Below are 12,554 nucleotides of genomic sequence, written 5' to 3'. Positions count from 1 at the left end.
CTGTTCTTTTTCCAATCTTTGTCCAAACGTCACCAAAGGAGTGCCCCAAGGATCAGTTTTAGGACCTGTTCTTTTTCCAATCTTTGTCCAAACGTCACCAAAGGAGTGCCCCAAGGTTCAGTTTTAGGACCTGTTCTTTTTCCAATCTTTGTCCAAACGTCACCAAAGGAGTGCCCCAAGGTTCAGTTTTAGGACCTGTTCTTTTTCCAATCTTTGTCCAAACGTCACCAAAGTAGTGCCCCAAGGTTCAGTTTTAGGACCTGTTCTTTTTCCAATTTTTGTCCAAACGTCACCAAAGGAGAACCCTAAGGTTCAGTTTTAGGACCTGTTCTTTTTTCAATCTTTGTCCAAACGTCACCAAAGGAGTGCCCCAAGGTTCAGTTTTAGGACCTGTTCTTTTTCCAATCTTTGTCCAAACGTCACCAAAGGAGTGCCCCAAGGTTCAGTTTTAGGACCTGTTCTTTTTCCAATCTTTGTCCAAACGTCACCAAAGGAGTGCCCCAAGGATCAGTTTTAGGACCTGTTCTTTTTCCAATCTTTGTCCAAACGTCACCAAAGGAGTGCCCCAAGGTTCAGTTTTAGGACCTGTTCTTTTTCCAATCTTTGTCCAAACGTCACCAAAGTAGTGCCCCAGGGTTCAGTTTTAGGACCTGTTCTTTTTCCAATCTTTGTCCAAACGTCACCAAAGTAGTGCCCCAAGGTTCAGTTTTAGGACCTGTTCTTTTTCCAATCTTTGTCCAAACGTCACCAAAGGAGTGCCCCAAGGTTCAGTTTTAGGACCTGTTCTTTTTCCAATCTTTGTCCAAACGTCACCAAAGGAGTGCCCCAAGGTTCAGTTTTAGGACCTGTTCTTTTTCCAATCTTTGTCCAAACGTCACCAAAGTAGTGCCCCAAGGTTCAGTTTTAGGACCTGTTCTTTTTCCAATCTTTGTCCAAACGTCACCAAAGGAGTGCCCCAAGGTTCAGTTTTAGGACCTGTTCTTTTTTCAATCTTTGTCCAAACGTCACCAAAGGAGTGCCCCAAGGTTCAGTTTTAGGACCTATTCTTTTTCCAATCTTTATCCAAACGTCACCAAAGGAGAACCCTAAGGTTCAGTTTTAGGACCTGTTCTTTTTCCAATCTTTGTCCAAACGTCACCAAAGGAGTGCCCCAAGGTTCAGTTTTAGGACCTGTTCTTTTTCCAATCTTTGTTAGCAAGGTCAGAATATTACTGACGCATCATTACGTCTTCATGCCGATGACACGAATGTTAAATGTCGCACAACATCGTTGCTCTGCCCTTTGATCATCTGTAATGGGCATTTTATAGGCGGCCCTTTAAATATCCAGGCGTCCTAATTGATGACAGGCTCTCTTTTAAGATATTTGAAAGAATATTTAACTAAAACTTGTTGCTGCCACCTTTTTTTACCTCTTATTGATGATGCTGACATTATCAACACCAACACATCTTCCCTCTACAGCTGTTGGATGCTGTTTATCACGGGGTTTTCACTTGGTTTCATTTGGTTTAACTGGTTTAACTTTTCTATCGGTATAAGTTCACCATTGGTCCGCTGCCAGCATATTTATCGTCCTACATGTCTTCGCCACCTTTCACCTCTCAGAGTTTGGCAGAAAGGCATTTTCTTTCTTCTTCTCTGCCCCTTTGACTTGCTACAACAGCAGCAGAAACTGTCTGATTTGGTCCCATTAAGGAGTTTTCAACTTATTTCCCGTACTTTCGTCCTGTATTGATGATTATGTTACTTAAGTTGAAGGACCCGTACCTGTGTAAATATGGGTTTGAATAAGTAATTTCTCTGTGTCTCAGGCTCTCTGTGCGAGGCGGAGGTAAACGAGTGCATCTCCTCCCCCTGTCTGAATGAAGGCGTCTGCGTCGACGAGGTCAACAAGTTCGCCTGCAGCTGTGCGTCCGGCTTCACAGGTCAGAGAGCTGGACTCAGACCGGCTGCTGATCAACAGTTAAACTCATTACCTGCGGGGGTAACCTCTAACACGACTGTCGTGTTTTAACAGGATCTCGCTGTGAACTGGAGATCGACGAGTGCTTATCCGGCCCGTGTTTAAACGGAGGCGTGTGCGAGGACCTGATGGGCGGCTACAGCTGTAGCTGTGATGTCGGGTTCTCGGGCGATCGCTGCGAGATCGACACGGATGAATGTTACAGCACTCCTTGTTTAAATGGAGGCTCGTGCCTGGATGCTGTTAACAGTTTCAGGTAAAATCAAATCAAATCAAATTTATTTGTATAGAACATTTCATGTACAAAACAATTCAAAGTGCTTTATTTATTTTATTTCTTATTTATTTGATTAGGACAATGCACATTAATCAACATATCAGCAGAGCATCAATGTAAATATGCCAGAATTAGCACAGTTGCTACATTTCATCTGTTGTCCTAAGGCAGGTATCATAAAAAAAACATACAGACAATACACCATGACAAATGGATATAACATGCAGAAATCTGACATAAAAAAAAGAAAAAAACACTAATTCACATCAAGGTTAAGAGTTCATACACAAAATGGAAAAGACGGAGGGGTTACCCATGAGAGCAGGTCAAAAGCATTGCAGCAGGGAGTGGAAGAAGCATTAAAAATACATAAAAGAATATAAAGAGAAACAAATAAAATAATTGAAATGAATTTAAAAACAAGCAGCAGTCCAGATAAATTAAAAGATAACGTGCAGATTTCATGCATAGACACATGAGAAAAGAAATGTTTTTAACCTGGATTTAAAAATGTCTCCATTTGGTGAAAGTTTAATCTCCACTGGCAGTTTGTTCCACTTGTTTGCAGCATAACAGCTAAATGCTGCTTCTCCATGTTTAGTCTGGACTCTGGACTGGACCAGCTGACCTGAGTCCTTGGATCTAAGAGTTCTGCTGGCTTTATATTCTCTGAACATGTCACAGATTGTAAACCATCAGCAGGCTTTTAAAATCTATTCTGTGACTGACTGGAAGCCAGAGTAAAGATTTTAAAGCTGCTGTGATGTGTTCAGATCTCTTAGTGCGGGTTAAAACTCTAAAATGGAAATATTAGGACGTAAAGACACAGCTTTGAGTCCTAATTATACACAAAACGGATGATGGTGTCAGGTCTCGGCAGGATTTTTCACTCGCAGCTTGCTCACTTTGCTACTAACATATTTCAAAGATCACTTTTTCTGATGTTGGAGGAAATAAGGAGCTGGGGTTGATCCCTGTCTCGGCTCTGTGCGCCAGGTGTCAGTGTGTGCAGGGCTACCGAGGCCGCCTGTGTGAGGTGGACGTGGACGAGTGCGATCCGAACCCCTGCGTGAACGGGGCCAGCTGCTTGGACGGTCTGGGCTCCTACACCTGCCAGTGCCTCCCTGGGTTCAACGGAACCAGGTGTGAGACAGGTACTACTGTAAAGGACAGATGACACGTCACCGTGGCAACTCTGAATGATCATTAATGCACATTTATATGCAGTAACATCTGGCTGTGTTTTTTCCGTTTAAAGCCCAGTTCGAGTGAGCATTCTTTTTTTTTTTTTTTTAATGATTTTTCATTGATTTAAACATTGACATTTAAACATGAACATTATATCCCCATCTCACAATAATAATAATAATAAATAAATGAATTAATAAATCAAATAGAATGAAAATAAATAAACAGATAAACATAGAATAAAACAAACAAAATGATACTAATGTAGATAAATAATAATTAATAAAACAAAATTACTTTACAATAAGGTCACAGCAGTGCACAAATTGCAGAACTTGTACATTTTTTTTTAAACATATTTTTTTTTATGATTTTTCATTGTTTTAAACATTGACATTTAAACATAAACATTATGTCCCCTTCTGGCAATAATAATAATAATAATAATAATTAATAAATAAAATAGAATAAAAATAAATAAACACATAAACATAGAATAAAACAAACAAAATGATACTAATGTAGATAAATAATAATTAATAAAACAAAATTACATTCCAACAGGGTCACAGCAGTGCACAAATTGCAGAACTTGTACAGTTAATCACAATTCAAGGTTGTGAGTTTCCAGAAAGTCCATATAAGGTCTCCATAAGTGAGCAAAATTCTTTTTCTTTTTTACAACATATGTTAGTCTCTCCAAAGCCAGACAGGACATCTGTTCTTTTGTCCACATTCCAATAGAAGGTGTGTCCATACTTTTCCACAATAATGCAATTATCCTCCTGGCTCGTAAGAGTCCAAAGTCAATGAGCACCACAAAGTTCTCTGAGTATATTCCCAGTAGACATATTTTGGCTCGCAGTGGAACGTCCCTTCCAACTATGAGGCCGATACAATGTAATACATTTTCCCAGAATTGGTGTATCTTTGAACATTCCCACAAGCAATGAATTAACGTACCCTTTTCTTCTCTGCATTTCACACAAACGTGTGCATTCGTTATGACTTTAGGTCATATTTTCCACTCCTGTAGCCCACAGAAATGTTCCTTTTCCCCTCCTTCCTCCTGATTATTTTCTCGTGTGTCCCCTCAGAGATGTCCTCGGCCTTCAACCTGGACTTCGAGGTGTCTGGCATCCACGGTTACGTGATGATGGACGGCGTGATGCCTGCACTGACAGAAATCACCTGCACCTTCTGGATGAGGTCGTCGGACACCACTAATTACGGCACGCCGGTGTCCTACGCCGTGGAGGGCAGCGACAACGCTTTCCTCCTGATCGACTACAACGGGTCAGCAACGCAGCAGCACCTGGAACACTGGCACAGATTCAAAATCACTGCCTCGTTGAAAGGCATCAAGGGGAGCTTTACACTCATAAAGCTTCCCTTGGCATAGCAAATGTGTTTAGCATAAACAGTATTCAGATTACAATTCTGCTGCCATAATGCTGGACAGGACAAGGGTAAAAAAAAATAATAATAATGATGACAATACAAAATAAACACCACTTTCAAGTTGAATTTCAGGGCCTTTCAGATTCTTTTGACTCAGATATTTTACACAACAAACTGGTTACAAATACTGGTTTGTATTTCCTGTGTTTTCTTTTAAACAGAAGCAGGAACACTTATATTTCTAATTGAAAATAAGACCAAAAAAAGTTAATTTAGTTTCTGGAATAAAAATAATCAGTTGAGATTACTCTTGTATAGGTGTTTGTATGGATCTTGAACTTTGTTTTCAGTGACTGCTTTTAGCAATGTTTGATTTTTCTAAGATTTTTTTTTTCTAAAATGGTTCATGACTTGTTTTGAAACTGTGTCTAAGTCTAAGTGAACAACTTGACATTATACTGATCTGTTTTTAGTCTCTGGCTGTCGCTACTCGGATGCAATAAATCTCAGAGTCATGTAGTAGAAAAAAGAAAAGAAAAAAAATCGCTGCCTCGTTTTCACCGCATCCGTCTGCTTTCTGGCCCACAGGTGGGTGCTGTATGTGAACGGTAAAGAGCGGATCACCGACTGCCCCGCGGTCAACACGGGTCACTGGTACCACATCGGGGTCTCGTGGAGGAGCTGGGACGGCGACTGGAGAATCTACATCAATGGAAAGCCTTCAGACGGAGGCAAAGGCCTGTCCGTGGGCACCACTATCCCAGGTGTAGTGCTATCCTCGGCCCGCTCCACCCCCCTGTCAAAAGAGATCACTTATCACATGAAAGACTGTTTTTTTAACATAAGTTTGTGATAAAATAGGGTGTCCGAGTTGATTGGGTTAATTTTCTGACTGATGAGTGGTTAACCTCGGTGCCCCCTGTGTCCTGCAGGTGGAGGGGCTCTGGTACTGGGTCAGGACCAGGATCAGAGAGGCGAGGGCTTCAACCCCGTTGAATCCTTTGTCGGCTCCATCAGCCAGCTCAACATCTGGGATCGCGTTCTCACACCACAGCAGGTGAACGTGAAAAGTTTGCCCTTTGACCTCTGCATGATTTGGGATCTGCTTCAGCTCAGTAAACGTTGTAGACTCTTTTGTTCCTCTGGCCATCAGGCTGTGCAACAGCTCTGTGATGGCACTTCTAAATTTCACTGGTCACTTTATATTTCACTTTCGTCTTACTTCACTGGTCACTTTATATCTTTAAACTGTTTTTTAGATTGTTTTTTAAATTCTTAGATCGTTTTTAAAGGGTTTATAATTGTATAAACATTTTTACTGCTTTATTATGTCTGCTACTGGATGCTTGAATTTCCTTCGGGATCAATAAAGTATCTATCTAGACTCATAGATTGAGTCCCAGATGTTCCCGTCAAATCCTAAAACATACTATTTAGAATTCCTATGGAAGATTTGACCCAATGTCTTTGATACTATAACTAGGGCTGGGCAACGATTAAAATGTTTAATCTAATTAATCACATGATTTCCCTGATTAATCGCATTTGTACGCAAAATCCAAAAATGAATCCAAAAGTAGTGTATAGCTTTTAGCATTTAGCTTTATTTTAAATGTGCTGCCATATGAATGAAAGTGCCATAACATTTGTTGTGCAAACACACTTTTAACATCAGCATCTTTCTGTAGTTTTTATGTAGAAGCCTCGCTCCACTGTCTGTTTCCTTGAATGACTTGCTGCTATCAGTTGTGTGTTTTGCCTTTAAGTGATATTTTAGACTGGAACTACTACGCTGAGAAGACAATTCAACTTGGCAGTGTTTACAGATGACTTTGGTTCTGTCGACTCCGCCGTCTGGAAGAACTTTAAAATGAAAACGGCCGAGTAAAAGTTCCGTACCCTTCTCCATGTTTGGTGGATCCGCCGATTACTTTCTTTTCCTGTTCAGCAGCAGACAGCAACAGACTTTTACAAAATAAAAGCCTGTGAGCAACAGACTTTTACAATAATAAGATAAATAATAAAACCTGCGCTAATGCGCTATAAAATATTTGTCTGCATTAAATAGTTAACGAGTTAACGCGATAATAACGAGTTAACTCGCCCAGCCCTATACTATATAATTTAATTTATGACCGTTTTATGAATATAAGGTATTTTTTGTATCCAACTAACTGAGCTCCACATTCTCTGGGGATACTATAGATTAAAGTCCTGTCCAGCAGCTGCCCAGCCTCCCACGTGACCCACAGGGGGAACGTCCTCGCCTGGCCCGACTTCCTCAGTGGGGTGGTGGGCCGAGTCAAAGTAAACCTCAGCACCATTTTCTGTGCAGGTAAAGAGAAACGTTTATTCCCTGCATTTATTCCTGCCATGTTGTGAGGCTCTGACTCAGCTCCACCTCCGTCCCTCCAGACTGCCCCCAGCTGGAGAACGCCGTGCCCCACATGCACGCCTCCACTGTGGAGGTGAGCCCTGGCGCGCAGGTCCAGCTGTCCTGTGATCCTGGGTTCTACCTGGTGGGGGAGCCAGTGCTGCAGTGCCAGAACAAAGGAGAGTGGAGCCACCCCCTCCCCAGCTGTGAACGTAAGGCCCAGATGTGACTAAATGACTAAAAATGGATGTTTTTCCTCACTGGCTTTGATTTGTGTCAGCATCTGGAGAACTGATGAGCTGGAAGGAGAAGATCCCATTTTAAGGAAAGAAAAACAGCCCAGACAAACAGTTTCTAAGCATCCTAACTTCCCAAAATCTTAGATAACCTCTCCTAACTTAGACGTAACGTGTTTTAATTCTTACTTTTGCACCAGATAGTGTGAGCTGAAATGTTGCTGAGGGTGGGAGACGAGAGTTGGGGTAAAAAAAACTGACCTCCTGATGTCTTTTCTTTAGTTCTTTTCCTTTGACCTCGTGTAAAACAGCGCAGAGTTCAGGAAAGATGGAAAGATGTTGGGATACTTTCTGAAGGACACTGAGAATCAGAGCACACGGACACTGATCTGTGGTGTGGGTCTGCAGCCCTGAAACTACAAATGCTCAATAAATATTCTACAAAAAAAGTGCTTTAGACAAAACATTAGGCTATAAAAATAATCCAAACAAAAAGGCTCAGACCCATCAGAACTCTAAATACACTGACATCTTCTCCTGCAAAATATATCTATGTGCAATCAGCCTGATATATAATGTTTATACTTTTAGTCATCTTCTTAATTTATTGCTGATTTTCTTTTGTACACATGTGGCACCAAACGGAGCATCGCTCCTAATTTCATTCAATGACAATAAAGGCTTTGTCTTCTGTTCTATGTGGGATGGAATTAGGATGCTCCGGTTTATCTTAAGCTAAAGGAGATCATTAAAGCTGCAGTCTGCAGGATTTGTTGTTGTCATACGTAAAGTCCTAATTTTTGGCATTTTAAGAGTTTACATGATCTATCAGAACGCTTGAAGTTGAAAACAGTGACCTCCGTAGTCGCAAAATGCAAGAAATGCTTATTTTTTAACCGAAAAATAAAAAGTTATTCAACTTCCTGTCCCGCCCCATCAAAACACTTGAGAACTCGTGCACGTGATGCGCTTACACGACTCCTCATTCATCAACTCACCTGTCATTTGCGATCATGGAAGACACAGTAAGTAGACTAGCCCGTAATGAAGTTCAATAGTCCAGATAAATAAGCGTGGGGACGAGCCTACCTTGTATCGCGCGTGCACAATCGGTGATTGACAGGCAGCAGAGCCCAGCTCGTAACCTGATTGGTTACCTTTTACCGGTCCGGTCTGCAATTTTGTAAACAAACCTGCTGGCTTTGGAGGGACCTAGCGGGACATATAGGGGACCTAGAGAACTAATTTTTTTTTTGTATTGGGGTATTTAATGTACTACTTTCAGAATCCCCGGACAGTTCCAGGCATTATGCTTGAAAAAGAGTTGCAGACTGCAGCTTTAAGGAAGCACCGGAGCTCTTTTCCTTCCTATTTCATTCCAACAGCTCGTATCGTGGCTGCTGCGCCGGGATATTTCACTCAGTCGGGAAGGTTCCTAAACAAAAATAATTATTATATTGAGACACAGATACCCTTGAAGTAATGTCATCCTTTACTGTAGTGACTATTTGTCTATGAAAATAATAGAAAAAACTTTTGACTTAAAGGTGACCAAACTAAAATTAAACATAACTCTAATAGGCACTTGACGCACTTTTGGTGTCTGGTTTACGCAGTACCAGATTTTACAATACTTCTTTTTATTTATTTTTTATTTATTTAGTCATTTATTGTTATTATTATTATTATTATTAGTTAGTAGTAGTATTTTATCAGAATTGGTATTATTATTGTTGTTGTTAATATACAATCATTGTAAATATTAATCTTTTTTTTTAGCTACTTGAATTCCCCCCATTGGGGGATGAATAAAGTATTTTTATATTCTCTGTTCTATTCTACAAAAGTTCCAAAACATCACAAATATAGTTGTTCATGGATTTATTCCAAGTTTGCAGGCAAAACCAAACATGGCTTCACAGGATCCCTTCCTGCCTCTCCTGCTCTGATTCCCGCACTTTCTGCCTGCTTGCCTCACCTGTTCACCCACTGATTGACAGAGAACTGGTGAAAAAACCATGTGACCACCCAAGTGCGTCCAGAGCTCCCTAAAACCCAAGTATTTATGTGTGAAACGCCCACTTCAAAATGGGCAGTGACTGCTGAGTTCTTCTCAAATTGATTGATTGATTTTTTTTTTTGTTTGTTTTGTTTATTTAGTCATTTATTATTATTATTATTATTATTATTATTATTATTATTATTATTATTAGTTAGTTAGTAGTAGTATTTTTACTAGAATTGGTATTATTATTGTGGTTGTTAATATACAATTATTGTAAATATTTATAATTTTTTTGAGCTACTTGACTAATTTGAATTTTCCCCACTGGGGGATGAATAAAGTATTTTTCTATTCTATTTCTATTCTATTCTATTTCCCCAAACAAAAAATTAATTAAATTAATTACAAACCAATTTATCCTAAACAACTAAAATTAAACAAAAATACTAATTATCAACCAAAAACTAAGCAAATAATAAGCAAAAATAGAGAAATAGCTCCTACATTTACAAAATAGATTTTAATGGGATTTACTTGCAGTATTTCAGGTGTTTCAAGAATAGCACGCTCACCTGTCGCCCTCCTCTTTGTGCGTTACAGGGGTGTCATGTGGACCTCCGTATCCTCTGGAGAACGGCTTGTTTGAGGGAGAGGACTTCCATGCCGGCAGCTCTGTGGTCTATCAGTGTAATGCAGGCTTTTACCTGCTGGGAGACACCAAGGTGCACTGCAGCAGCAGCGGCAAGTGGGGAGGACACTCACCTGCCTGTCTGGGTACGTACACCGACTGAACCTGTGCCGTGATGCATGTGAGATGAGTACATACACTGGAAAAACTGCCCCTCCAAAAATAAGTAAAAAAAAACAACAAATACAAGACGTTTTTGCTTGAAATAAGGAAAAAAATCTGCCAATGGAACTAGTGAGAATCAGCTTGTCAAGATTTCTTGAAATAAGATGTGATATTTGGGACTTTTGAGTTAAAAGTGATCTTGAAATTAGCTTAAAAACCTCTTCAAATGAAAAAAAAAAGCTTGTTTCATGTGAAATATGACTCAAAACAAGATGTTTTCAAGACTTTTTCATTTAACAAGATATTCAAGATGAATTGTATTAAAACAAGTCCCTATATCTGGCTGAAATGGTACTTGTTAGGCAATTGTGTCTTATATCAAGTGTAATGAGATACTCAATGAGACAAATATACTTGTATGACAACATACCAGCATCGTGTGTGCGTTTGATTGTGTTTGATTGTGTTTGACTGTGTTTGCGTTCAGATGTGGATGAGTGCGCGCTGGGATCCGACTGTGATAATCATGCCAGATGTCAAAACACGGAGGGCTCCTACAGCTGCACCTGCATCCACCCGTACACCGGAGATGGCAAAAACTGCACAGGTAACACCACTATGTCGCATCTCTTCTCATAATGAGACGACGGTTGAGTGTTTTTCACCCGCTCAGTCGTGATAAATGAAACTAAACGATCCCCACTTCCATTTTTAATGTACTTTAAAAGCCTGCTGATGGTTTACAAATCCAAGAACGGTTTAGGCCCAAAATACATCTGTGATGTGTTCAGAGAATATAAAGCCAGCAGAGCTCTTAGATCCAAGGACGCAGGTCAGCTGGTCCAGTCCAGAGTCCAGACTAAACATGGAGAAGCAGCATTTAGCTGTTATGCTGCAAACAAGTGGAACAAACTGCCAGTGGAGATTAAAGTTTCACCAAATGGAGACATTTTTAAATCCAGGTTAAAAACATTTCTGTTCTCATGTGTCTATGCATGAAATCTGCACGATATCTTTGAACTTATCTAGACTGTTGCTTGTTTTTAAATTAATTTAAATCATTTTATTTGTTTCTCTTTACATTATTTTATGTATTTTTAATGCTTCTTACACTCCCTGCTGCAATGCTTTTATTTTATGTGAAGCACTTTGAACTGTGCTTCACATGAAATGTGCTACAAATAAATTTGATTTTGGAAGACTTTTGGAGACTTTTATTTTATATAACCCGTGTGTGTGTGTGTGTGTGTGTGTGTGTGTGTGTGTGTGTGTTTTCAGAGCCTGTTAAATGCCCAACCCCTGAGTCTCCAGAGTTCGGTCACAGAGATGGCAGCAACTTCCTGATGGGCGGTGAGGTCGTGTTCGACTGTGACGTCGGCTACGAGCTGATTGGCTCATCCCGACTCCGCTGCCTGGATTCAGGAAGCTGGAACGATTCTGTCCCATACTGCAGAGGTGAGAGGACCAGACCTTTATGGTCATTTGAAGTCAGCTTTAGATCAGTTTTCTTTGCATGAGCACCCGCCACAAGAGGGGAGCATTGAGAGAAAAATAGCTCCATGAAACTAAAACAATCTGATGAAAAGGACAAGTGTCAGAAACTATTTCTGAAATTGGAAAGCATTGTTGGAGCAGGGGCAAATACTCTGGAGTGATTCCTCAGCTTGTTTCAACCCTTTTAGTCACGTAAGATGAAGATTAGCTCCACTTCAGGAAACCCAAACACATATATGATGTATGAGAGAGCACATGGGACACACATGCACCCTCACATGATGCGCTGTGCCTTATAAACAGTACTGTGAGGGGCTGATTGCATCTGCAGCTGTCTGAGCTGAAAGGCCTGACCACCGCGGTGCCTCCATCTTGGCTCTAAACCGTTCTCCACATGCAGGAAGTAGAGCCGGCACACTCAGCAGCGGCATCCCGCACCGGCTGATTGTCGCCCGAATGAGTGTGAGGTTATCGCTCAGTGTGCGTCATCACAAGTCTGCATAAAACACCCGATGAAAACACAGAACACGCAAACAGGAAGCAACAACAAAGGTTAAATCCTTTCTGTCCTCATAACGCAACGTGGAATATTTTTAAGATGCCGCTTGTAATATTTGATAATACAGTTAGAATATCCTTAATTAGAGGTCAGATCTCAGATCTCTTTTTTTTAACTCTTTATTTATAGTACAAAACATTGAACAATTACACATTCAAGGTCATGTTCAAAAGGTTAAAACTGTCTCACTCATCGGCCAAATAAGCCATTTCTGCCCTCGTTTTTCACCCAGATCTTTTTGGAGTCGGACTAAGTCAGTCA

General features: G+C 40.4%; 1 protein-coding gene across 1 annotated transcript in view; it reads left to right on the top strand.

Moving 5' to 3' along the window:
* svep1 (sushi, von Willebrand factor type A, EGF and pentraxin domain containing 1) overlaps positions 1-12,554 on the top strand; it is a 149,400-nt gene that overhangs the window by 101,308 nt on the left and 35,538 nt on the right. The window contains exons 23-33 of the mRNA XM_075451446.1: positions 1,815-1,928; positions 2,021-2,222; positions 3,240-3,397; positions 4,529-4,727; positions 5,421-5,596; positions 5,765-5,889; positions 7,038-7,167; positions 7,248-7,418; positions 10,048-10,221; positions 10,728-10,847; positions 11,519-11,695. Coding sequence (XP_075307561.1) covers positions 1,815-1,928; positions 2,021-2,222; positions 3,240-3,397; positions 4,529-4,727; positions 5,421-5,596; positions 5,765-5,889; positions 7,038-7,167; positions 7,248-7,418; positions 10,048-10,221; positions 10,728-10,847; positions 11,519-11,695 — 1,746 coding nt within the window. The remainder of the gene's footprint in view (positions 1-1,814; positions 1,929-2,020; positions 2,223-3,239; positions 3,398-4,528; positions 4,728-5,420; positions 5,597-5,764; positions 5,890-7,037; positions 7,168-7,247; positions 7,419-10,047; positions 10,222-10,727; positions 10,848-11,518; positions 11,696-12,554) is intronic.

The sequence above is a fragment of the Odontesthes bonariensis genome, chromosome 19 (assembly GCF_027942865.1).
Source record: "Odontesthes bonariensis isolate fOdoBon6 chromosome 19, fOdoBon6.hap1, whole genome shotgun sequence".
Taxonomy (NCBI): domain Eukaryota; kingdom Metazoa; phylum Chordata; class Actinopteri; order Atheriniformes; family Atherinopsidae; genus Odontesthes; species Odontesthes bonariensis.
This window is presented reverse-complemented; position numbering and strand designations above follow the sequence as displayed.